Below are 27,587 nucleotides of genomic sequence, written 5' to 3' on the forward strand. Positions count from 1 at the left end.
TATTGGACAGGATGCAAGATTCTCCTCAAACTGTGGCCACGGGCTCTTCCACAGTCACTAAAGAAGGCAAGCAGTGCCCTGATATTCCATCTCATCTGACTCCTACAACATATTAGACAGCAGCCTCCTTCACCGAGCTCATATCTGTAGAAGGGGGCCTGAACCCAGAACTTGTTGATTCTGGAAGGTAGGAGAGTCACTCAATGAGCAACAGCTGCCACCTGGACTAGCTCCTCTGTAGTAAACACCAGTGGACATCAGGTTTGATCCTCATACTGAGACTATATTTCTAGACTTCATAATGCACACAGTTCAGTACAGTTTCAGTTTAATTAAACACGCATATTGACAAAGACTTTTTTTAAAAAGTGTCTTAGAATTGGTTTAGTTGTTATTTTTTAGCACAGGGCAAACATTGTTAAATTCTACACTTATTCCAGAATGTTTTCATGATGTCCAGTTTACAGCCTATGAATTTTATAACAATCTCCACACAGTGGCATACAATAGTTGGAACACAGGAATATTTACTACAGTGACAGAGTGCCTGATAGACTCTAATCTTCTCTCTTCACTGACGGGCAGGAGTGGGACTGGATATTGGGATCCCTGTGACTGGCTTCATCCAGGTCGATAATTTCATCATTAATCTTTATATTGAGGCACCCAGTAAACGAAGCTGTGATGGGTGCGGATGTAAATGGAACAGCTGCAAGCAAAAACAAGACAGCATTGTTAACAACCAGAGCATCAAAAATTAGGGCACCTAAGCGTGCAGCAATAGTAATCTATAAAAAAAAATATGGCTTTGGAGTATCAGAATTTTCCTTTTAAATCAATGGATAAATTCCCAGCGAATGTAATTAATTAGTAGCTGGGGGAGGAGGAGGGCCCACAAGTAGCCCCATCCTCAATGATTGGGGAGCCCAGCACATCAATGTGGAAGCTAAGGCTGAAACATATGCAAGTCATCTTTGACCATAAGTGCAGAGTAGATGATCCATCGCGACCTCCTCCAGAGGTCCTCAGCATCACAGATGAGAATCAATAGCTAAATCAAACCTCTGCACACTATATTAAGAAAATGGCTGATAGAGCAATTGAAAGGACCCAGACAGCGCCTTGCAGTACAAACAGGTATGCACAATACAATTCCTCCAGCCTGCTCTCCCATTCTAGATTATAACTGATCATCTACCTCAACATCATACTCCCACACTATCTCCATATCCCTCAAGGTCATTAAGAAGTAGGAATCTGTCAATCTCTGTCTTTGTCTTATATGAATGACAGAATTTCTACAGCCCTCTGGGTTACAGGATTCCAAAGATTCATCACCCTCTGAATGAAGAAGCTCCTCTGCACTTCAATCCTAAAAGGCTTGGCTTTTATTCTGAGGTGCCATGGTTCTAGACCCCACGACTACGAAAAGCATCCTTTCTGCATTTGCTCAGAGTATTCCTTAAGAATTAGACCAGCACCCACTCCTCTAATTTCCAGAGTACATAGGCCCAGTCTCTTCAATCTCTCCCGGGAGTACAGTCCCACCATCCCAGGAATCAATCTGGTGAACTTCTGCGCACACCCCCTAAGACAATTCATAATTTTACAGGCACATCCCACTCATGCCCGCCAGTGAATAGAGAAGATACTCCTGAACAAAGACTTTCTTTCCCTGTATTCCAATTTGATAAAGGCTAACATAACACTTCCCTTACTAATTGCTTGTTGCATCCTCATGTTAGCTTTCGGTGACTTCTGAGTGCTGACACCTAGATCCCTTTGCACATCTCACTATCCAATTCCACACCAAACGAGAAATACTCCACACTTCCTTTCCCTCCACCAATGTAGGTAACCTCACATTTATCCACATTATATTCCGTCTGCCATGCTCTTACCTACACACAGTCTGTTTAAACCCCCAAAGTTTATTTGCCTCCTCCTCATAATTCACATTCCCATTTGGAAATATTACAATTGGTTTCTATGTCCAAATCATTGATATATATTGTGAACCTGATCATTGCAGTAGCTCACTGGTCACAACTTGCCAATTGAGAATGATCCATTTCTCCCAACTTCCTACTTTGTGGTTGTTAACCAATCCATGCTAGCCTACAACACATAATCCCATGCATTTTGATTTGTTTACTATTCTCCTCTTAGGGATGAAGCTTTCTGAAAATTCAAACACAACACATAAATTGGTTCCCCACGATTAACTCTCAAAAAACCTTATCAAGTTTGTTGAACATGATTGCCCTTTCATAAAATCACATTAAACCCTGATCGATCAGGCCATTTATTAAAATATCCAGTAAGCTCATCCTTAATAAGAGGTTCTAATATTTTCCCTCCTTCTGATGTCAGGTTAACAAGTCTGTACTCTATTTTATTCCCCCTCCTTCTCTCCTTTCTAACAGTGGGGTTATATTCACAACCTTCCAATCCCGTCACTGCCAAATTATCAGAATTTTGAAAGATGATCACCATTATCTTGGTAGTTATCTCTTGAATCTAGACAATTGTCAGTCTATTGATATTTTGTGCTCCTGAATGAGCTACATCTCCAGCCAAACTGTTTCAGTACATCCACAATACTGACATCTGCCCAACAATGTCGAAAATTGCCCAGGTACGCCCTGTCCGTAAAACGCAGGACAAATCCATTTCAGCCAATGGCTGCCCTAGCACCCTCCTCATCATCAGCAAAGTGATGGAACATGTTGTTGACAGTGTTGTCAAGCAACACTCACTCAGCAATAACCTACACACCCAAGTTGAGTTTGGATTCTGGCCCACACAGCTTAATACCAGCCTCGGTACAAACATGGCCCAAAGTAGTTGAATTCATGATATGACATTAGAATGACTGCCCTTGACACTCAGGCAGAACTTGATTGAATAATGCATTAAGAAGCCCAAGTAAAATTGGGAACCTGGGGAAAAGTATTCTACCAGTTCGAGTAATTTTCAACATAAAGGCAGTTGGTTGTGGTTGTTGGAAATTTAGCCATCTTAGCTCCAGGTCATCTGTGCAGGAGTTCCTCAGGGTAGTGTCCAAGGCCCAACCATCTTCATCGATGACCTTCTCTCCACCATGAGTGGGTATGTTTGCTGAAGGTGTTGGAATATAAAAGCAATGATGTGCTTCTGAGACTTTATAAAGATCTAGTTAGGCCCCATTTAGAATACTGTGTCCAATTTTGGGCCCCACACCTCAGAAAGGACATACTGGCGCTGCAGCGTGTCCAGCGGAGATTCACATGGATGATCCCTGGAATGGTAGGTTTAACGTACGATAAACAGCTAAGGTTCCTGGGATTGTATTCATTAGCGTTTAGAAGATTGAGGGGCGATCTAATAGAAACTCACAAGATAATGTATGGCTTAGAAGGGGTGGACGCTGGGAAGTTGTTTTCATTAGGTGGGGAGACTAGGACACGAGGGCACAGCCTTAGAATTAGAGGGGGTAAATTTAAAACGGAAATGAGGAGACATTTCTTCAGCCAGAGTGTGGTGGGCTTGTGGAATTCATTGCCAAGGAGTGCAGTGGAGGCTGGGACATTAGATGCCTTCAAGGCAGAGATCAATAAATTCTCGACCTCAGAAGGAATCAAGGGCTACAGGGAGAGTGCAGGGAAGTGGAGTTGAAATGCCCATCAGCCATGATTTAAATGGCGGAGTGGACTTGGTGGGCCAAATGGCCTTACTTCTACTCCTATGTCTTATGGTCTTATTTTCTAAGATTGCTGGAAGTTCAGCACCGTTCAGGCTCCTCAGATACTGATGTAGTCAGTGTCCACTGGCAGCAAGATATAGACAACATTCAGGTTTGGGCTGATTAGTTTCAAGCTATATATATATATATATATATATATATATACAAACTACCAGAGTGCCAGAGAATCGAACCATCACCTTCTAATGTTCAGTGATGTTACCATCACTGAATTCTCCACTGCCAACATCCTAGGAGATACCACTGGCCAGAAACTGAACTAAATACTGTGGTTACAAGAACAGATCAGAAACAGGGAATGCTGTGGCAAGTAACTCATCTCCTGTGACTCCAAACAAAGACTATTCACTACCTAAAAGGCACAACACAGAAGGGTGATCAAATACTTCCCACTTGCCTGGAAGGATGCAGCTCCAATAACAGTCAAGAAGACTGACACCATGCCAAACAAAGCAGATTGGCCCCATATTTACCTCCTTGAACAGTCCCTTCACCACTGAGATGCAGCGTGTGCCATCGGCAAGATACACTGTAGCAGCTCACCGAAGCTTCTTGAACAGCCTACAGTCTCTACCATCTAGAAGATCAAAGACAGTAGCTGCATAGGAGTGCCGCTGCCTGCAAGCTCCCCGCAAAGCCACTCGCTTTTCTAACTTGGGACTATATTACCATATACTCACTTGTGTCAAAATTCTGAGGAATTCCCTTCCTCATAGCCTTATGAGTATAACTGACCTGAGACCTGCAGTAAAGATACAGAAAAGTTCAGAATCTGGTTCCTTAACAGCACTGTGGGTGCACATGCACCACAGGGACTGTACCAGTTCAAGAAGACGGTTCAACAGCACCTCCTCATGGGTAACTGGGGATGTCTACAGATAATGGGTCTTGTCTGCAATGTCCACATCCATGAATGAATAGAAAATGTCAATTTCAAAGCAATGTGCATTCAAGTCAAGAAGGCTGTTTACAGCTCTGAAAGTGATGAGATTCCTGCAAGTTCATATCATTTGCAAAGTTTCGTCTTGGACTCTGTGTAAAAGGGGAGGTATTGCCTGGAACTGGTTTGGATCACACTGCATTCTGATTTCAGTTTTCTGGCTCATCAACATAAGACCTGGAAAAAGCTGTTCAGTTCAGTGAGTCTGCACCACTATCCCATAAATTTGTGGCTGATCTTCTGCCTCAAATCCATGTACTGACCTCAAGTCTATACCTCTTCATTCCCCTACAGTCAAACGTCTGTCAAGCTCAGTTTTCAGTATACTTAATAGCTGTGCATTCCCAATCCTCTGGGCTAAAATATCCCAAAGATTAACAACTTTTTGAGTGAAGAGATATCTCCTTAACTCAGTCCGAAATGACCAATCCATTCTTCTGAGACTGTGTCACTCCATCCAGTATTTCTGTGCATTTGTGTATGAGCCCTTTTGGAAACAGGGGTGTTGGGATAATGTACCCCCTGGTGTCTATAGGTAGCAGGTTCTAATTAGCTGCTCTAAAGTTACCTGGTATGCCTCCCAGTGTGGTATTGACTGTTTCCTGCATGGCTCGATCCAACAGAGATAGTTGCTTCCTCAGTTCTGAGCTGGTCAAGTGGCTCCTGTGAGCAACTTCATCCACTGTCCACAGGATGCCTTCAACGGTTACAGTGAGATTGACCGAGTGACGTTCGCCATCACACAGGCTAATCCCCTCCGCTCGACACACTGTCCGATTCTCTATAGCCAGAATGAGGTCCTGAGGAGAAATAAGGGAAGAAATTCAGAGGTCAAAGTCTCAGCTTAGATTACACTGAGAATGAGGCATCAGTGAGTAGAAACTGGAGAAAGAGATGTTCAAGAGAGAGTGCGCACTGAGGAGAGGCCTAGTGTTAGAGGGATAAGTGAGGAGTGATGAGGAGCTGTTACAGACAGGAGAGACTGACAGCTCAGAATGTCATGTAGACCAAAAGGACCAACAACATAAAATATTGTGAAAGCAAGCTTTCATGTCTTGCCATTGGTGCTGTGCGTTGTGAGATGCTTATGATCATGATGTCAGATAGCTTCCAATATCAATAAGAGCTGGTAAACAGTCAGGAGACCTTTGGATGACAGATCCTCACCCACCCTAACCAACTCTGAGTATCCCATGTCCTTTCCATGTCTGTGGAATGGGCCAATTAAAGGGCTTGAGCAGGGCCTTCCATCTGCAGAAAGGATCTCAATGTTACCAATCAGCTGAGGAATTCAAAACTCAGGACATTCAATTTATCTCTGAACAGTTCAGCGTCTCACTTCCAGTACTGACCCTCTTGACAGTGCAGCGCTCCCTCAGTACTGACCCTTTGACAGTGCAGCGCTCCCTCAGTACTGACCCTTTGATAGTGCAGCGCTCCCTCAGTACTGACCCTCTGACAGTGCAGCACTCCCTCAGTACTGACCCTCTGACAGTGCAGCGCTCCCTCAGTACTGACCCTCCGACAGTGCAGCGCTCCCTCAGTACTGACCCTCTGACAGTGCAGCGCTCCCTCAGTACTGATCCTTTGACAGTGCAGCGCTCCCTCAGTACTGACCCTCTGACAGTGCAGCGCTCCCTCAGTACTGACCCTCTGACAGTGCAGCGCTCCCTCAGTACTGTCCCTCTGACAGTGCAGCGCTCCCTCAGTACTGTCCCTCTGACAGTGCAGCGCTCCCTCAGTACTGATCCTTTGACAGTGCAGCGCTCCCTCAGTACTGATCCTCTGACAGTGCAGCGCTCCCTCAGTACTGACCCTCTGACAGTGCAGCGCTCCCTCAGTACTGACCCTCTGACAGTGCAGCGCTCCCTCAGTACTGACCCTCTGACAGTGCAGCGCTCCGTCAGTACTGACCCTCTGACAGTGCAGCGCTCCCTCAGTACTGACCCTCTGACAGTGCAGCGCTCCCCCAGTACTGACCCTCTGACAGTGCAGCACTCCCTCAGGACTGACCCTCTGACAGTGCAGCACTCCCTCAGTACTGACCCTCTGACAGTGCAGCGCTCCCTCAGTACTGACCCTCTGACAGTGCAGCGCTCCCTCAGTACTGATCCTCTGACAGTGCAGCGCTCCCTCAGTACTGATCCTCTGACAGTGCAGCGCTCCCTCAGTACTGACCCTCTGACAGTGCAGCACTCCCTCAGTACTGACCCTCTGACAGTGCAGCGCTCCCTCAGTACTGACCCTCTGACAGTGCAGCTCTCCCTCAGTACTGACCCTCTGAAAGTGCTGCCCTCCCTCAGTACTGACCCTCTGACAGTGCAGCACTCCCTCAGTACTGACCCTCTGACAGTGCAGCGCCCCCTCAGTACTGACCCTCTGACAGTGCAGCGCTCCCTCAGTACTGACCCTCTGAAAGTGCTGCCCTCCCTCAGTACTGACCCTCTGAAAGTGCTGCCCTCCCTCAGTACTGACCCTCTGACAGTGCAGCACTCCCTCAGTACTGACCCTCTGACAGTGCAGCGCCCCCTCAGTACTGTCCCTCTGACAGTGCAGCGCTCCCTCAGTACTGATCCTCTGACAGTGCAGCGCTCCCTCAGTACTGATCCTCTGACAGTGCAGCGCTCCCTCAGTACTGACCCTCTGACAGTGCAGCGCTCCCTCAGTACTGACCCTCTGACAGTGCAGCTCTCCCTCAGTACTGACCCTCTGACAGTGCAGCGCTCCCTCAGTACTGACCCTCTGACAGTGCAGCTCTCCCTCAGTACTGACCCTCTGAAAGTGCTGCCCTCCCTCAGTACTGACCCTCTGAAAGTGCTGCCCTCCCTCAGTACTGACCCTCTGACAGTGCAGCGCTCCCTCAGTACTGACCCTCTGACAGTGCAGCGCTCCCTCAGTACTGACCCTCTGAAAGTGCTGCCCTCCCTCAGTACTGACCCTCTGGCAGTGCAGCACTCCCTCAGTACTGACCCTCTGACAGTGCAGCGCCCCCTCAGTACTGACCCTCTGACAGTGCAGCGCTCCCTCAGTACTGACCCTCTGACAGTGCAGCGCTCCCTCAGTACTGACCCTCTGACAGTGCAGCGCTCCCTCAGTACTGACCCTCTGACAGTGCAGCGCTCCCTCAGTACTGACCCTCTGACAGTGCAGTACTCCCTCAGTACTGACCCTCTGACAGTGCAGTGCTCCCTCAGTACTGTCCCTCTGACAGTGCAGCACTCCCTCAGTACTGACCCTCTGACAGTGCAGCGCTCCCTCAGTACTGACCCTCTGACAGTGCAGCGCTCCCTCAGTACTGACCCTCTGACAGTGCAGCACTCCCTCAGTACTGACCCTCTGACAGTGCAGGGCTCCCACAGTACTGACCCTCTGACAGTGCAGCACTCCCTCAGTGCTGACCCTCTGACAGTGCGGTGCTCCCTCAGTACTGACCCTCTGACGGTGTAGCGCTCCCTCAGTACTGACCCTCTGACAGTGCAGTGCTCCCTCAGTACTGACCCTCTGACAGTGCAGCGCTCCCTCAGTACTGACCCTCTGACAGTGCAGCGCTCCCTCAGTACTGACCCTCTGACAGTGCAGCGCTCCCTCAGTACTGACCGTCTGACAGTGCAGCACTCCCCCAGTACTGACCCTCTGAAAGTGCTGCGCTCCCTCAGCACTGACCTTCTGACAGTACAGCGCTCCCTGAGTACTGACCCTCTGGCAATGCAGCGCTCCCTCAGTACTGACCCTCTGACAGTGCTTCACTCTCTCAGTACTGACCCACTGATGGTGCAGCGCTCCCTCAGCACTGACCTTCTGACAGTACAGTGCTCCCTCAGTACTGACCCTCTGACAGTACAGCCCTCCCTCAGTACTGACCCTTTGATAGTGCAGCACTCCCTCAGTACTGACCCTCTGACAGTGGAGCGCTCCCTCCGTACTGACCCTCTGACAGTGCAGCGCTCCCTCATTACTGACCCTCTGACAATGCAGCACTCCCTCAGTACTGACCCTCTGACAGTGCAGCGCTCCCTCAGTACTGACCCTCTGACAGTGCAGCGCTCCCTCAGTATTCTATGGAGTCATTTCATGCTGGATTTTTGCTTGTGGTATGGAGTGAGAGTTGAAACCACAACTCTTTGGTTCAGAGAAATAGGTGTTACCTATTTGGGGATTTAGCTATTCTATGTGTATTAATTCTCAGCATGTGACATTGCTGAACCTTCCTGGGACTATAGGCGGTGAGCTGCCTCGTTGAACACTAGGAGTCATTTCAATACAGTTGAGTGGTTTGCTGGACCCTTTTTGAGGGCAGTTTGGATTCAACCACATTGTTTTAGGACTGGACTCACATGAAGGGCTCGAATAGGTGGAGAAGAGATTGCATCCCTGGAAGTGAGTAAGTGAAGCTGTTAAAAGCTTTGTGCTCAATTTTACTCATACAGTAGCTTTACTTCTTGAGATTTAAAGGATGAGTTGAGATTTTGAAAGTGCTGCCATTCAGTCCCAGAAAGCACATTGTGACTAAAGTAAATTACCTGCTTTTTGCCTGTAGGTGTTGAGTTGGAATACGTTAGGGCAAGTGACAACGGGACATTCTCTCCACTGATCAAAGCAAATAACACACCAGTATCTTTTGATGGTTGCATTTCGAGAAACAGTTTAATTTTCCAACCTCCTGGAGGTTCTTCTGTCATATCTGAAAGAGTATTGAATAGAGAGGCACTGTTTTTGAAAGAAGAAATACATTGATTTCGTGGCTTTTGCAAACTTCAATTCCCTGTTAAAAGTTACAATTGCATCTGCTTTCACTGCTGTATACTGCTTGTGATTTCAAATAATTCCTGTTGGACCTTAACCTGATTTGGTGTGATTTCTGGCTGCATATAGGTTTAGAGGTATACAGTTAAGAAACAGGCCCTTCAGCCCAACTCATCCATGCTGACCAGGTTTCCTGAACTGAACTCGTCCCATTCGCCTGCATTTGGCCCATATCGCTCCATAACTTTCCTATCCATGTACCAGTCCAAATCTGGGTTAAATATTGTAATTGCAACTGATGGGCAGTGCATTCCAGATCACAACAACTCACTGTGTAAACAAATTGTGCTACTGTCCACAACTGGCTTTTTGCCAATTACCTTCAATCTGTGTTGTCTGGTTATCAATACTTCTACCACCGGAAACTGTTACCCCTTATTCAAGCCATCAAAGTATCTCCAGTAACTCCTGAATGATTAGCTTGGTATTCAGTCATATTCAAAGCTGGATTCCTTTTGCGGAGAAGCTTCAACAGTTCCAGCACAGAGCGAAGAATTGAGAATCGGTTTTTCCAGAACTTCATTTTCTGGGCATGCACATGTTTAACAGATATTAACAAAACAGTCTCTCACTTCCAGCATCTTTCATATCCTCAGACAAAATCAAAGCCCTACAAAGTCAACAATTTGCTTCAAAATTCAGCAGTTATGATCTCTGGCCTAACCTTTTAATCCATGCTCCTAGGAACTGAGATATCACTTTGGGAACAGAGTAATTGAACTAAAATGTGTCACTTACTGTAATTCAATGGAAATATAGCATATCCCATGCCAGGGAAGTAGGAGCCCTTCACAATATCCAGATAGCACTGCTTGCTTTTTATATTCTGAATAACATCTTCAATTCCAGCAGATCCTTGATTCATCCAGCTCCATTTCCGCATACAGCCATCTAACCGAGGGTTCATCTGGAGGCAGAAACAGAGCTTCAGGTGTGAATGAAGGTGAGAATACAGAGAAAGGTAAGTGTACTCTTACACATGACCGACAGTTTCACATTTGACCTGATCAAGATTCTGTGTTAATTTTACCATAGTCTAAACTATGTCTAGTTAGGAGGATCAGTGTGGACTCAATAGGCCGAATGGCCTGCTCCCATACTGTCGGGATTCTATGATCCTACAATAAACAAGTCCCAGCCCTGAAACTAATCCTTAAAATGCAATGAACTCATCTGGAGGACTGTATCCTCACTGATGAGAAAACGCCTCAAAGCATTTAATTTTCTTTGACAAAATAAATAACAGTCCCGATATGTCCAAAGAAGCCTGTCTTAGTGATAAATCTCAGCTGGGAACAAGATAATTCGCTGGATTGCACAACAAGATTAATTTGCAAAGCTGCTGGAGTTCATGGTTATCCAGACTTGTCCATCAAAGCCATTCTTAGTGCCAAGGTGTTCACTGAGCAAGTGCCCTTAACTTTATTTCGCTATATTTCAACACTTTTATACATTTCACAGGTTTTTGCGCATTCTGAGGATATGGGTGACACTGACAAGGTCATTATTTGTTGATCATCACATGTTGCCTGGATACACTGAGTGTGGAATTGGGAATCAGCTCCAGGCCAGATCATGTGTCGATGGCCGCTTTTCCTTCCTGTAAGGATAAACTTCAGCCGGTTGGGAATTCCACAACAGTCCAACAATACTCACAGTCACTTTCCGGTGCCAGACCAGACATTCCCAGATTTACTGAATGAACCTCATAGTGTTTTCACGGTTTGGATTCAAGCTGACAACCTCGAGGAATCTTGTCCAAACCTCAACCCACTGGGCTTTTTTTTTCATCCAGAAAAATACTAGATCTCACAAAAAAGGCCATACTGAGCATTTAAAACTCAAGCCTAGTGCAACTCAATGGACATCATTCAGATATACTTCATTCATTGAAAAAAGAATCAAATTAAAATGCCCAGTTTTGTACCATTAAATTTTCCCAATTTACTTTATAAATACACCATTGGTGTTCCAAGTTATCGACAGACATGCATCTACAATGCATCTTATCACCTCTTAGAGTCAAACACTGTACAGCAGGAAAACTGGCTCTTCAGTCCAAATCATCCATGCCGACCAAATATCCTAAATTAATCTGGTCCCATTTGGCAGCTTCACAATTTATGCACCTGCAAGATCCCAGAGCCAGTGATAAGCTGAATTGGTATTGCTTCACTGAGGAATATTGACCAAAACACTAACTGTCCTGTTGGGTTCAACACCAGCAGGAAAAAATCACCTCAGGGAAGTGCAACACACTCAGTACTGACCCTCAATAGTGCAGTGCTGCATAGTACTGAACCTCTAATAGAACTGTGCTCCACTATGGCCTCTGGATAGAGAGTCTGCCCTCAGGATGTTCAGCAACATTTGCAGTGCTACTTGGATACGGAAGCAGTTCATGTGCATATATAGCAAGAACTGGACAACATCCAGGCTTGGGCTGATAAGTAGCAAGCAACATTCATGCTACACAAGTATCAGGCAATGGTCATCTCAAACAAAAGAGAACCTAACCATCACCTCTTGACATTCAATGAGATTACTTTAGTAAATTCCCCACTATCAACATCATGGGGTTACTATTGACTAGAAACACAACAAGACTAGCCATATAAATACAGTGGCTACAGATGCAGATCAGAGGCTAGGAATTCTGCAGCAAGTGACTCACCTTCTGTCTTCCCAATCAACACCTGTCCACTATCTACAACAAATAAGTCAGGAATGCGATTAAAAAAAACTCCCTACTTGTCTGGGTGACTGCAGCTTCAAGATGCACTGAAGTCAACTCCCCAAGACTCCTCTGACAACACCTTCCAAACCCATGACCTCTACCATCTAGAAGCCTAGAATTGGCAGATATATGGGAAGAACTGCACCTCGAAGTTCTGCTCTGAGTCTCACACACACACCATCCTGACTTGGAAATATATCACTTTCATTCACTGGTGTTGGGTCAAAATTCTACAACTCCCTCTCTCTACAAGCTGTGGGTGCCCCTACATCCTAGGTATTGCAACAATTCCCGAAGGCAGCTCACCACCATGTTCTCCAGGGCAATCGGGATGGGCAAAAAATTCTGGCCGAGCAGTGATGAACAAATGCTACACGAACAAATAAAACGTTAGGACTGGCCGTCTGTCACCACAGCTCTTCATTTGCACTGCAGTGGAATATTAGATTCACAATATCTTAGTCAATATCTTAGCGAAGCAGGCTAAACCTCACTCACAAATTACTGTGTTGGTAAACTGATGCACTAATTGCACTAATGAAGGAGTGAATCCCCAGCTCATTGAGCCAATGAACATGAGCTGTGGGGATTGGAGAATTGTGACTACAGAATTTTGCCCCTTATCTCCAATCTGTGCTGGTGTTTCCTCGCTTAACAATTCCTATCCTTCAAAGTCTCCGGAAAAACATGAACACAAACAGGAAACGCTATTATTTATCCCACTATTATCTCCACCAATTTAACTCACCAGTTCCTGTACTGCTTGTTATGATTCGCAGTTTGTGAAAAACTGGGATTCTCAAAATTCCTTTGGCCAGACTTTTATTTTGGAAGTTTCTCGCTGACCTTTCCTCTCACTGACCACATAGCCTCGAAGTTGTTTCATAGAAGCACTACTCAGTTACTTGGAATCTGACCACTTCTCTCCCACACTGACTTTGGCCAGTGTTCAGAGAAATATCTTTAACAAGGCTATGGGGAACAATGTTCAGTTTATTCTAAAACTTAGTTAGACCAGAATTGGAATGTATCAAACATGCTCTCTGTATCAGAAAAAAACTACAGCAGTGGTAAAAGTTCAAAAATGACCTATGAATGTGACAATGGAGAGATTATTAGAACTAGGAATGGTTAAATGTCCTGGGACCATTTAAATGTAGAAAAGAGAAGGCTGAGGGATGCCCTCACAGAGGTTTTAAGGTATAGAAGGCATAATTAGTATGTCAAAGGCCAACAGAACTACAGACGCTGGAAATCAGAAACAAAATTACTGGAATATGTCAGCAGGTCTGGTAGCATCCATGGAGAGAAACCGCAGTTAATGTTTCAGGGCCGGTGACCTTTCTTCAGAACATAATTAGAAGGTTTGCAGTTGACATAAAAGTCGGTGGTGTTGTTGGAAGGGAGGGGGATGGTCTCAGTCTGATATTAATCAGCTGGTAAATTGCGCAGAGCAATGGCAATTGGAATTTAATTCCGATCAGTGTCAGGTAATGGATGTCGAGAGGTCTACGAAAGAAAGGGCATACACAATGAGTGGTAGGTCCCTAAGGGGTAAATAGGGACAAAGAGACTTTGGTGTACAAGTCCACAGGTGTCAGCACAGGGAGACAGGGCAATGAAGAAGGAGTATGGAATGCTTGCCTTCATTAGCCAGGGATGGGATAGAGTGAAGGAGCAAGGAAGTCTTGTTACAAATTTATAAAACATTGCTTAGGTCACAGATGGAATATGGTGTGCACTTGTGGTAGCCACATTATTGGGAGGGTGTGATTATACTGGAAAGGATGAAGAGGAGATTCACCAGGATGCTGCTTGAGTTGAAAAGCCCACACTGGACAGGCTGTGTTTGTCTTGCTTGCAGCAGAAGAGATGAGAGGGGATCCCTTTGAGATTTACCAAATAATGATGACAGGCACGGACAGGGTAGATCACGAGAATCTTTGTTCCACGGCAGACATGTCAAAAGCCAGAGCACATTAGTATAAGGTGAGGTGTAAATGGTTTAGCTGAGTTCTAAGTAAAAGGCTTTTCACCCAGAGGATGATAGAAATATGGAACATGCTGCCTGGGGGCAGGGGGCACTCTTGCAACATTTATGAATCATCTGGACAAGGAGTTAAAATGCTAGGGTACGGTAGGAACAAACGCAGGTAAATGGGATTAGTGTAGTTTGGTCTTTGTTGGTTGACATAGACTTGGTTTCTGTGCTATATGACTCTAATTATAATGGCAAATAAATGGACAGACAAATGGAAAAATGTTTCCACTTGAGACCAAAATTAGAATTGATAAATTTAAGATAATCAATCAATCCAACATGGAATTTAGAGAAAATATCTTTTTTTTCCCAGAAAGTTGTGAGGTAAATAGTACAGAAAAATTTAAGGCAAGACTTAAGGGATTCGAAAGATTTCGTGATAGTGTGAAGGTGATTGGGAAAAGGGTGATGTGGTCATAAAAGGTAGCATAGCCTAGTTGGGCTGAATGGCCAGTTTTCAGTGCCAATGACATGATGAGGTTAATCTCAGTTGTCCTGTTACAGGGCTTCTCACAACCCAAGCGCATCTTGGGAATGTGAACTTGAAAATCAGAAGTGAGACACTCACAATTCGCCAGCATGTGAAATAAAAATTCATCCGGGGATGGTCACATTCATCTTGTGCATAGCTCAGCTCATATTGCTGTCACGCCCAGCAAAGAGGAACATTTCTGTGAACTGGATACAATTACCTTAAATACTCAGTCCTGAGACCTGGTCTCATTTATTTAGAAATGCACAAAGCTTGTTCCTTTTAATGCAAACTGCTTATCGGAAGAGATTGAGAGAGGTCAAATGATTAAACGGGTCTGAGGGGTCCAAGTTTGACAAAGGACCAAACAGCAAGAAAACTTATCAATAAAACCCCATCTTCCTCATTTTGTCAAATCTCCTCTTGTCCCCTTTAATTTAAATGCTGACTGAGCAGCTTTCTGTGGCTATTAGCTCTGCTTTAAGGCAGTTTACTAAACCAGTGTAAGATGTTTCAATAACTGGTGATTACAGTTGGAAGGATACGATCTGCCTGTCTGGGTAAACCTGCGATAGATATCTTTATCTCCGTTGTTTCATTATCCACTGAGAAGAGTCGTCTAGGACTATTGATTTTGATCACGGACTCCTGGGCAATCTTCACCAACACACTATTTTGAGTTTCTTCTACAGAGATCTGAAAAGAAAACCAGTTCCGTGTCATTTAGCTCTGGACATGATCAGACCCACAGACACAGAGGAGACCATAATTAGGAGTTACAGTTAACATATGTTTCACTCAGAAAGGTCAGCTCTGTTAGTGCAGGAACTAGAGCCTTCATTTAAATCTTGGTGAAATCTCCAAACACATGAGAAACAAGCTATACTCAACAATAACATGGAACAATAACATAAAGAAGTTACACTTCATATGGTACCTTTTATGAACTCAGAACATCCCAAAGCATATTACAGTCAATGCTTCACTTACTGAAGTTAAAAAAGAAATTGGTAATGGCAGCTAGTTTATTTTTGCTTGGGTGAAACATTACCAGAACACCAGGGAGAAATCACTGCTCCGTTTCAAAATAATGTCATAAAGCATTTACATTCACCTGAGAGGGCAAATGGAACTTGAAGGGGTGGTGGAGGAAGGCCAAATACAAACTTTCAAAAGGGAGATAGATCAATGCAGCAAACCTTGTTTTAACCAGCGCCTAATGAATAGGTAGTCTCAATAAGCCAGCAAAATTACATCCCTGAAAAACTGAACGTTACTGTATTATCACCAACCTCACAAGGTCTGTGTCGTCATTTGAGGGTGCGAATGAAAAGGCTTCCTGTCAGTATGTTTTATTTGAGGCAACACTGCATTATTATCTAGTGATTTATGCTGTAAATAAAGTTCAACAGTGATGTGTATACCCCTGCATTAAGTTTATCTTATTGAGTGTGTGTTTTTACATTGATTAGGCAGACCTCTTGATCAACCGGAATATTTGAATCATCAGTATATTCCTGGTCCATGGGTATCGGTTAATAAAAGGTTTGCTGTGCTTGAAAATGAGAAATTCTGCAGTGTTGTGAATAAAGTAAGACTAATGTTTTAACACTTACAGAAAGTTAGCACAAGTTCAATGGACAAAATGGGATGCTTCTGGGCTTTAGATTTGGAGACAACTTACTGTGTGCCAGGTCCCATCATTGATCAATGGTCCAGCACTAATTGTCACCTTGGCTATGTTCTCATTCTTGAACTGAACTTCCAGCTTTCCATCCCGAACAGCAAACAGAAACCAGGCACTGTTCCCATTTGTTTCAGCATAGAATATAACACCTTCCGAGTCATAAGTCCTCAGGTCAAATTTTGCATTAAATCTGTTATAACATGAATGAATGAGAACAATTAGTAGTGAACTAAACTTCTGGAAGAAGAGCGGGGAAGATCAATTGTAGATTTGACTATTCTAAAACACTCAATTTGGTCTTCAATGTTCGATACTCTGTGAAATTAATTGGCACTCCTTGTCCTATTACTGCGGTGCTTGGTGGCTTACGTTAGCTATGCGTCAAGCAACAGTTTGATTTTAAAATACTCATCTTTGCTTTCAAAGTTCCTCCAAGGGCTCATCCTTGCATGTCTCAATATTTCCCCCAGTCTTACCATCCTCTCCAATATATCTGCATGACTCTAATGCTGGCCTTTCGAGCATTCCTGGTTAGAAACATAGAAAATAGGTTCAGGAGTGGGCTGATCGGCTCTTTGAGCCTGCACCACCATTCCCAGGATCATGGATCATCGCTCCAACATTTATGGCTGTTAGCGAGTTTTGAGAAGATTTGTAGCTCATGTTGAGTTTCTGGATGTGAGTTTGCTCGCTGAGCTGGAAGGTTAGTTTTCAGACGTTTCGTAACCTTTTTTTTTATTTGAAAAAATATACTTTATTCGTAAGATGTACAAAAAATAAAACATATTTACACACCTACCCAGTCATGCAAGCCGCTCCGGGTTACCCAGGGGGTACGTACACCAACTAAAGGAAAAAAAAACAAAGAAGAGAAAAAAACAAAGCAAACACCCTGGCGGTTGTCTCCCCGCACAGTCCCCGTTGGCCCCCTGACCAGTTGGGGAAGGCGCCAGCTGGGCCCAGTTACCAGATAGGGCCCTTTTTTCTATTCTGGACGAGGGGTTTCATAGCGTGGTCTTTCCCCACCGCGCCTTGGCGGTGGCTGCCCCAAGCTTTAGCGTGTCCCTCAGCACGTAGTCCTGGACCTTGGAGTGCGCCAGTCTACAACACTCGGTCGGTGTCAGTTCTTTCAGCTGGCAAGCCAGCAAGTTGCGGGCAGACCAAAGAGCATTGATGGTCCTCCAGGCGCAGTTGATGTTGGTCTCGGTGTGAGTCCCAGGAAACAGCCCGTAAAGCACGGAGTCCCGCGTCATGGAGCTGCTCGGGATGAACCTCGACAAATACCACTGCATCCCCCTCCAGACCTCCTGCGCATAGGCACACTCCAGAAGGAGGTGATCGACAGTCTCGTCCCCCCCGCAGCCACCTCAAGGGCAGCGTGCGGTGGCGCATAGATTCCGGGCATGCATAAAGGATCTCACTGGCAGAGCCCCTCTCACCGTCAGCCAAGCAATGTCCTTGTGCTTGTTTGAAAGTTCTGGCGATGAGGCATTCTGCCAAACGACTTTGGCAGTCTGCGTGGGGAACCACACGACGGGATCCACCCTCTCCTTTTCCCGAAGGGTCTCGGGGATACTACGTGCTGACCACTGCCTGACGGCCTTGTGGTCAAAGGTGTTTCCTTTCAAAAATTTCTCCACGAAGGACAGGTGGTACGGGACGGTCCAACTACTCGGAGTGTTCCGCGGCAATAAGGCCAGGCCCGTCCTTCGCAACACCAGGGACAGGTAGAACCTCAGTAAGTAGTGACAATTGGTATTTGCGTACTGAGGATCTACGCACAGCTTGATGCAGCCGCACACAAAGGTAGCCATCAGGGCGAGGGTGGCGTTCGGTACGCCCTTTCCCCCATTTTCCAGGTCTTTGTACATGGTGTCCCTGCGGACCCGGTCCATCCTCGACCCCCAAATGAAGTGGAAGATGGCCCGGGTGACCGCAGCAACGCAGGTCCAGGGAATTTGCCAGGCCTGCGCCACATACAACAGTACCCCCTGACAACCAGGTTCTTACCCGCAATGGAGGGGGACCGGAGCGTCCACCTGCCCAGCTTCTGCTTCAGTTTGGTGATACGCTCCTCCCAGGTCTTAGCGCACGCCCCAACTCCACCAAACCAAACACCCAGCACCTTCAGGTAGTCTGTCCTGACAGTGAAGGGGATGAAGGAGCGGTTGTTCCAGTTCCCGAAGAACATGATCTCGCTCTTACCCCTACTGACTTTGGCACCCAAGGCCAGTTCAACCTGGCTGCAGATGTCCAATAGTCTACTCACCGACTGACGATTGGTGCAGAAGACGGTGACGTCGTCCATGTACAGGGAGGTCTTGACCTGAAGGCCTCCGCTGCCTGGGACAATCACAGCCTTCAGGCTCACGTCCGTCCTGATGGATGCGGCGAAGGGCTCCACACAGCACACGAACAAGGCAGGAGAGATCGGGCAGCCCTGCCTGACTCCAGATTTGACAGGAAAACTGTCCGATTCCCACCCATTGATCGAGACTGCGCTAACGATGTTGGTGTAGAGCAGCCGGATCCAATTGCGGATGACCCGCCGAACCCCAATTTGGAGAGGACGTCCCTCATGTAAGCATGAGAGACACTGTCGAAGGCCTTCTCCTGGTCCAGGCTGACGAGGCATGTGTCCACGCGCCTGTCCTGCACGTAGGCGATCGTATCCCTGATGAGCGCGAGGCTCTCGGCGATCTTCCTGCCCGACACAGCACAGGTTTGGTCAGGGTGAATCACTGACTCCAGGACAGACCTGACCTGTTTGGCTATGACCTTGGCCAGGATTTTGTAGTCCACGTTCAATAGAGAAATGGGACGTCAATTCTTAATTTCTTCCCTCTCCCCCTTCCTCTTGTAAATGAGGGTCATGATGCCCTTCCTCATGGACTTGCACATTTCCTCTGCTCGAAGCGCACTATCGTACACCTCCAGCAGGTCCTGGCTGACCAGGTCCCAAAGAGCGGAATACAGCTCGAACGGTAAACCGTCGCTCCCAGGAGTCTTATTCCTCTCCAAGGACTTGAGGGCTCTGGTCAGCTCGTCCAGCGATATCGGCCGGTCCAGTCATCCCTCGTGCCGTCGTCTAAGACCTCCGTGATAGGCGACAGGAACGACTCGGAGGCCGTGCTGTCCGTGGGCTTCGTGTCGTAAAGTCCGGCATAGAAGGATCTGCTGATCCTCAAAATGTCGGGCCGAGACGATGTCACCGAGCCGTCGTCCTCCTTCAGCAGGCTAAGCACAGAGCTTTCTTTGTGCACCTTCTGAAAGAAGAAACGCGAGCACGTCTCGTCCTGCTTCACGGAGCGGACCCTGGACCGGAAGATTATCCTGGAGGCCTCCGCGGCAAAGAGCGAGGCTTGCTGGCCCCTCACCTCGCAGAGGTCCTCCATGACATCGACCCCCATCAACTGCAGAAGAAGCAGGTACTGCACCCTTTTCTGGAGTCACGACAGCTTTCCCCGCCTCTCTCTCGCTTTCCGAACACCCTTGAGGACAAAGAACCTCTTGATGTTCTCCTTCACCGTCTCCCACCAGTCGCCCGGAGACTCAAAGAGGGGTTTCACAGTTCTCCAACCAGCGTACTCCCTCTTAAGCTCCTCGACGTTCTCTGGGGTCAACAGAGTCGTGTTGAGCTTCCACGTCCCCTTGCCAGCCTGCTGGTCGTCCTGTAAATGACAGTTGGCCAGCAGGACGCAGTGGTCAGAGAAGAACACCGGCTCGACGCCGGTGGACCTGACTGAGAACGCCCATGGCACAAACAGGAAGTCTATCCTTGAGCGGATAGACCCGTCTGGCTGCGACCAGGTGTATCTCCGCTGCGCTCTGTCTGCAGGGGTGCTGAAGACGTCGAGCAGCTTGGCGTCCTTCACCGTGCCCATCAGGAATCTGGACGCGACATCCAGTTGACTTCCCCTAGCAGCTGTCCCCATGCCGGATCTTCCATCTGCATCAATGATGCAGTTGAAGTCTCCGCCTAGGATGACTGGCCTGGACGTAGCCAGCACGGGTGGAAGCCGCTGCAGAATGGCCAACTGCTCACTCCGTACAACTAGGGCGTACACGTTGATCAGCCTCAGGGGAGCGTTCCTGTAGGTGACATCAGCCACTAGGAGGTGGCCCCCCACCACCTCCTGAACTTGAGAGATGGTGACGTTGCGCCCCCCGCAGCAGAATAGCCAGGCCCGAGGAGCGACAGTCGTTACCCCCCAACCAGATTGAAGGCCCACAGGTCCAGGCGCTGGACCATTTCCCGTACCTGCTGAGGTGCGGTATCCCGCACTCCTGCAGAAACAGGAGGTCCACCTTGATGGTGGTCAGGTAGGCCAACGTGGACACACATCTTGCGGTTGACTTGACGCTGCGCACATTAATGCTCGCAACTCGTACCCCCGTTGTGGGCAGTGACCGCAGTACCCTCCCCAAGTCCAAGGTCCAGCCCCTCCATCTGTCCCTTCATGCCCATTGCCCGGGCTAACTGCTGGACGCTCTCCGGGCTCAGCAAACCGTCCATGCTGCCTTCTGGGTGGTATCCCCCCGTCGGGGGTATGGAGGCAGGAGAGTCCGGCTCTGGGTCAGGCTGGGGACATGCTGTGTCCTCCTTCCCGCCTGAAAGTTCTGGGAGGCCCTCCAGGGCCCCAGCGGCGCATGGCTGGGTGTCGGAGGGAGCCTCAGGACGCCTCCCGTCACCTGGAAGCGGGGTGCTGCTTTCCTTCTCCCTTGAGATCTTTAGCTTCTGCTTTGGGCGGGCCTCCTCCGAATCTCCCTCGTCAGAGGAGCTCTTATAGCGCCCTGTAGCTGCCTCTTCCCGCCTGATGGTTGCGGTGCCTGGGCCTGCCGGCACGCCTTCCTCCTTGCTTTCCAGACCGTCGTCCACTCCCCTGGGTCCTTTCTCACCTCCACCATTGACTCCGGGTTGTCAGGGGAGAGCGGAGCCTGCAGGGGCGCTTTGCTGGCCTCGAGTCCATCCTGCGCGGCTGGTCCCTCCTGCACGACCTGGCCCTGCTGCACATTAGGGGGCTCCTTGCAGGGCCCTGGTGCCTTCCTCTCCTCTGGGGGGGCTGGCCCCGCATTGGCCCTGCCGGCGACCTGGGCGTAGGTGGTCCCCCGCCGCGGGGATGCCCTATAGAGGTGGCCCGTTTCCCCGTAAAGGTTGCAGCTTTTTTCTTGTGGGCAATCCTTTGCGAGGTGTCCCTCCTCCCTGCAGATGGTGGCTTTGCAGTCGGCCACCACATGACCTGACCTACCACAGGCATGGCAGACTTGAGGTTGCCCTGCGTAGGTCAGGTAGCCCTTGCTCCCGCCGATCGCGAAGCTGGACGGTGTGTGTATGATATTCCCATCTGAGTCCATCCTCAGCGTCACCCTGACCTGTTTCTTACTGGAACCCGAAGGGGTCCATGGCGTCAGTTAGGTCCCCTTCCACATTCACGTACCTTCCGAGGAAGGTCAGGACATCAACTGCTGGCACATGCGGGTTGTACATGTGTACAGTCACCATACGGCTCCTCTGCACCGGCATCATGAACAGCGGGACAGCGGTCAATACAGAGAGGGGGCCCTCACCTCCTTTCTCCTTGAAAACCTCCAGGAAGTGCTCGCAAAGCTTGGCAGTCCTGAAGGTTACATCGTAAAAACTTCCTCCTGGGAAATCCTGCAGGCAGTAAATGTCCGCAGCAGCGAACCCACAACAGTCCAACAGGACCCTCTCCACGAAGAAGGTGCGGTCCACAGGTGCACCTTCATCCACCTTCTTTACAGAAACACGGATGGTGTTCCGGACCACCTGACCTGGGGCACGAGCACTTGCCGCAGCCATCGTTGCAGGTTGGCTGCTACCCTGAACCAGCATTAGGCCGAAGCCAGCATTAAGATCCACCGGTTGCAAGGGTGCACAGCCAACCCGACGTCTTCCTTCCACCTCCAACACAGTTGCGCTCTCCTCTTCTCGGTCCACAAAAGAGTGGGTCTTTATTTTGTTCTGGATGTAAGCTGGTTCACTGAGCAGGAAGGTTCATTCCCAGACGTTTTGTCACCATTCTAGGTAACATCAACAGTGAGCCTCCGGTGAAGCACTGGTGTTATGTCCCACTTTCTATTTATCATGTTTGTGTTTCCTTGGGTTGGTAATGTCATTTCCTGTTCTTTTTCTCAAAGGATGGTAGATTGGCTCCAAATCAGTGTGTTTGTTGATGGAGTTCCGGTTGGAATGCCATGCTTCTAGGAATTCTCGTGCATGTCTCTGTTTGGCTTGTCCTCGGATGGATGTGTTGTCCCATTCAAAGTGGTGTCCTTCCTCATCTGTATATAAGGATACGAATGATAGTGGGTCATGTCTTTTTGTGGCTAGTTGATGTTCATGTATCCTGGTGGCTAGCTTTCTGCCTGTTTGTCCAATGTAGTGTTTGTCACAGTTCTTGCAAGGTATTTTGTAGATGATGTTCGTTTTGCTTGTTGTCTGTATAGGGTCTTTTAAGTTCATTAGTTGCTGTTTTAGTGTGTTGGTGGGTTTGTGGGCTACCCTGATGCCAAGAGGTCCGAGTAGTCTGGCAGTCATTTCGGAAATGTCTTTGATGTAGGGGAGAGTGGTTATGGTTTCTGAGCCCGTTTTGTCTGTTTGTTTGGGTTTATTGCTGAGGAATCTGCGGACTGTGTTCGTTGGCTACCCGTTCTTTTTGAATACACTGTATAGGTGATTTTTTTTCTGCTGAAGCAGAAGAAAATCACCTGCACAGCATATTCAAAAAGAACGGGTAGCCAACGAACACAGTCCGCCGATTTCTCAGCAATAAACCCAAACAAACAGACAAAACGGGCTCAGAAACCATAACCACTCTCCCCTACATCAAAGACATTTCCGAAATGACTGCCAGACTACTCGGACCCCTTGGCATCAGGGTAGCCCACAAACCCACCAACACACTAAAACAGCAGCTAATGAACTTAAAAGACCCTATACAGACAACAAGCAAAACGAATGTCATCTACAAAATACTTTGCAAGAACTGTGACAAACACTACATTGGACAAACTGGCAGCAAGCTAGCCACCAGAATACATGAACATCAACTAGCCACAAAAAGACATGACCCACTATCACTCGTATCCTTATATACAGATGAGGAAGGACACCACTTTGATTGGGACAACACATCCATCCGAGGTCAAGCCAAACAGAGACATGCACGAGAATTCCCAGAAGCATGGCATTCCAACTGGAACTCCATCAACAAACACATTGATTTGGAGCCAATCTACCATCCTCTGAAAAAAAGAACAGGAAATGACATCACCAATGCAGGAAATGACATTACCAACCCAAGGAAACCTAAACACATAAATAGTAAGTGGGACATAACACCAGTGCTTCACCGGAGGCTCACTGATGATGTTACCTAGAATGGTGACAAAACGTCTGAAAACTAACCTTCCAGCTCAGCGAGCAAACTCACATCAATTTATGGCTGTGTACGCAGTGCCTCCCTAAACTACACCACGTCTACTTCATTTTCCTCCTTTAAGACACTCCTTAAAACTTCTGACCAAGCATTTGGTGATCTGGCCATATCATGGATATCATACATTGTTTGTGAGTGCTGCTGTGAAGCAACTTAATGTTTCGTTATATTAAAGCTCTTCATAAATATAAGTTGCTTTTTCATCCTGTTCAATGTTGCTCCCATGATCCGTCAGTAACAAAACTCAGACGAACTGGTTACTTAGCATCTCATTGCTGATCATGCAATCTTGTTGTGCACAGATTGCCTGCTACATTTCCTACATTACAACACTGGTGACCCTTAAGAAGTGCTTAATTCAGTATAAACGCTTAGAGATATACAGCTCGGGAACAAGGCCTTCTATCCAATTCGCGCTGATCAGATATCCTCAACTGATCTAGTCCCTTTTGCTAGCATTTGGCCCATATCCCTCTAAATCCTCCCTATTCATATGTCCACCCAAATGCCTTTTAAATATTGTAATTGTACCAGCCTCCACCACATCCTCTGGCAGCTCATTGCAGACACGCACCACTCTCTGTGTGAAAAAGTTGCCCCTGAGGTCCCTTTTAAATCTTTCCCCTCTCACCTTCAACCTATGCCCTCGAGTTTATGAGTGCCCTGAATGAGAGACTGAGGGATGACAAAAGCCACATAAGGGCCAATTGCAAACGCTCGTGTTAATTTACATTGTGCTGTCAACTCACTAAATTAATCAGACAGTCAGAATGGATGGAGTGAGCATCCATTCTGACTGTCTGATTAATTTAGTGAGTTGACAGCACAAGCTATGGAGTGAGCTTCACGAGAATTAATAAAAGGTAAATGAGTTCTCAGCTGGACTGTGCCAAAACCTCACCGGCTCTTGGCAGCGATCTTGAATCGAAGGTAGACAACAGGAATTCCAGCAAACAGCTCCCCCATGTTTAGAATATCTGACTTCCTGCTGGTCTGAAGGGCGACACATGTGGGGATTTCCTGACAGAATATAAATTTCACATTAATAATGCAGGAACTCTCACACTTGCAAAGGTTTAGAAATCAAGCTATCCCCATCCTTTCCACCATTCCCACTTGTCCCAAATAGCCCCCGGTTGTTGGCAAATATCACTAATAATTAAGCAGCACTCCCAGTATCAATTACGAGGTGCCACAGAAGCAGACCAATTGCACTTAAGAATTTGCCTGATCCCTGCCCTGCAGCATTGATTCATTGGCAGAGATCCTGCTGGAGTTGGGCATCTCAATCGTCAGCTTGCAGTGCTGAGGCAGTGCCTTATTCTAAAGGGCTGGAACTGAGGGAATGCCATACAACTAGAAGGTCAGTACCAAGATATTGCAGCACTGTGAGAGGGTCAGAAATAAAGGTGCTTCATTGTCAGAAGATCAGTACTGAGGGATTGAAGCACTGTCAGAGCTTCAGTACTGAGGCAGTGTGCCGTTGGCACAGGATTAGTACTGAAGCAGTACCTCATTATGAAGATGTCAGTACTGAGTGACTGCCTCATTGTCAGAGGGTCAGTACTGGGATTGTGAGCTGATAACAGTGAGGTGAGGGCGACAGAAACCTCAGCGAATGAAAGGATCAGCAACTTATCTCCTTAACTAATTGAGATCTAAGAATCGAGAAAGATACAGACAAATGAGGGAGAAGGAAATGAGCTGAATTTGAATCAAATCAGGGATAGAAAGAGAAACAAAGAGAAGGGGAAATGTTAGCTATAAAAATATTTCAATAAACTTCATAAGGTTCAGAAAAGGTTTGCAGGGATGTTGCCAGAGTTAGAGGGTTTGAACTACAGTGAGTGGCTGAATGGCCTGGACCAATGGATGCTGAGAGGTCGCCTTATAGAAGTTCATAAAATCATGGATAGGGTGAACAGACAGAGATAGGTGAGCAAAAAACTAGAGGGCATAGGTTTAAGCTGAGAGGAGCAAGTTTTAAAAGGGACCTAAGGGGCAACTTTTTCACGCAGAGGGTGGTGCGTGTATGGGAATGAGCTGCCAGAGGGCCAAATGCTGGTGAATGGGACTAGATTAATTTAGGGTATCTGGTTGGCAAGGATGCGTTGGACTGAAGGGTCTGTTTCCGTGCTGTATATCACTATAACTTTAAATGAGACAAAGGACAGTGAGGTAAAGTAAGAAAAGATAGCATTTCACATTTTTAAACTCTCTAAGAAGATATTTTAAAAATCAACATGTTTGAACATGTCATGGCCCAGCCCCGTTGTCATCACATCCTGAGACCAGGCCCCTGGCCCAGAAATAGCAATAATACTGTTGTGCTGTATCTCACAGTCAGTATGTCAATATACTTTTATGGGGCATCTTCATGATCTCACCACTGTGTATAGCATGTGACCTGAAGATAAAAAGATCTCACACTACATCTTATCTCAGGTCACATGAAGCATGATACTGTATTGAAAACATGCTCCATTATTCTAACAATAATAGCTTAGTGTTAGCCCAGACACTTGCGTACCTGTGGCATGTTAAGTTTCTACATAACAATTTTCAATAAATGGAAATTTAGATACAAGAAAAGATTAGAGAAATTGTGCTTATTCTCCTTGGAGCGAAGAAAACTAAGAGGTGATCTTACTGAGGTGTTCACAATTATGAACAATTTTGACAAGATAAAGAAGGATATTCTGTTTCTACTAAGTGGTATATCAGTAAACAGGGGTCACAATTCCAAGACTGTCAGCAAAAGAGCTAGGAGTGAGATGAGGAGAAACTTTCTTACTTGGAGAATTGGTAAGAGTTGGAATGAGCTACCTGGAAGAGTGATGGAGGCAGATTCCATAGGAAGTTTCTAAGAGGGTTCAATATATACAGGCTAAGGAGATAAAGAATGGGTAGCTTTTTTAGGAGCTGGTATAGACATAATGGGTCGAATGGCCTCCTTCTGTCCTGTAAAATTCTATAAAGCTATAAATTCTGTAATAGCTGTTCTAATCAACATCTGTTCATATCATGATATCCACTCTCCATATTGTTTTAGCAGTGATGTCAATAGCAGTGATAGCCATCCAGAAAAGATTCCAGTATCTTGGTGGTGGACATTTGGAAATCTAATTGAGGTACATTCCATCAACAGCTTTGAACAGCAAGGAATCTGGGCAGACAGGGAGGTCCTCAACCTGAAGCAGCTTCAGTTTTGATGAGTATAGGCAGCTGTTGTATGCTGGGCTGGACCCACCAAGGCAGCAGAGCTCATTTCTTCTTGATTGAAGTGTCTTCGAGATAAATGAGATTTTAAAGATTGCCTTCTTTGCAAAAAGTAAAAAGACTAAATGCACTTCTGAGCTGCAATAAAAGCCAGTGCTGTACAATACCGATGCTGAAGATGGGAACACTCTGTTCCTGACAGTCAGCACATCAGTTACAGTCTCTCAGAACTGCAGCAGCACTGCCTGTATCCTGAAAGGAGAGGCAGTTTTTAATTCACACTGACACAAATTAGCCCATAACATCTGGAGACCAAAGTTCACCGTAATTTTCTTCAATCCCTGAGCTTGCATTAGTAATAGTGGGCGATAAGACCATAAAACATAGGAGCAGAATTAGGCTATTTGGCCCATCTAGTCTGCTCCATCATCGTTCATGGCCGATATGTTTCTCACCTCTATTCTCCTGCCTTCTCCCTGTAAC

The 27,587-nt window shown here is 46.8% G+C and overlaps 1 protein-coding gene across 1 annotated transcript in view; it reads right to left on the reverse strand.

The window, feature by feature from the left end:
- Window positions 1-311: 311 nt before the first annotated feature.
- The window catches only part of pros1 (protein S), a 66,342-nt gene continuing 39,066 nt past the window's right edge, over window positions 312-27,587 (reverse strand). The window contains exons 9-15 of the mRNA XM_059646449.1: window positions 24,787-24,905; window positions 16,423-16,615; window positions 15,270-15,434; window positions 10,227-10,395; window positions 9,206-9,366; window positions 5,254-5,485; window positions 312-709 (exon numbers count right to left, since the gene is read on the reverse strand). Coding sequence (XP_059502432.1) covers window positions 558-709; window positions 5,254-5,485; window positions 9,206-9,366; window positions 10,227-10,395; window positions 15,270-15,434; window positions 16,423-16,615; window positions 24,787-24,905 — 1,191 coding nt within the window. The 3' untranslated portion in view covers window positions 312-557. The remainder of the gene's footprint in view (window positions 710-5,253; window positions 5,486-9,205; window positions 9,367-10,226; window positions 10,396-15,269; window positions 15,435-16,422; window positions 16,616-24,786; window positions 24,906-27,587) is intronic.

The sequence above is a fragment of the Stegostoma tigrinum genome, chromosome 6 (genome assembly GCF_030684315.1).
Source record: "Stegostoma tigrinum isolate sSteTig4 chromosome 6, sSteTig4.hap1, whole genome shotgun sequence".
NCBI lineage: Eukaryota > Metazoa > Chordata > Chondrichthyes > Orectolobiformes > Stegostomatidae > Stegostoma > Stegostoma tigrinum.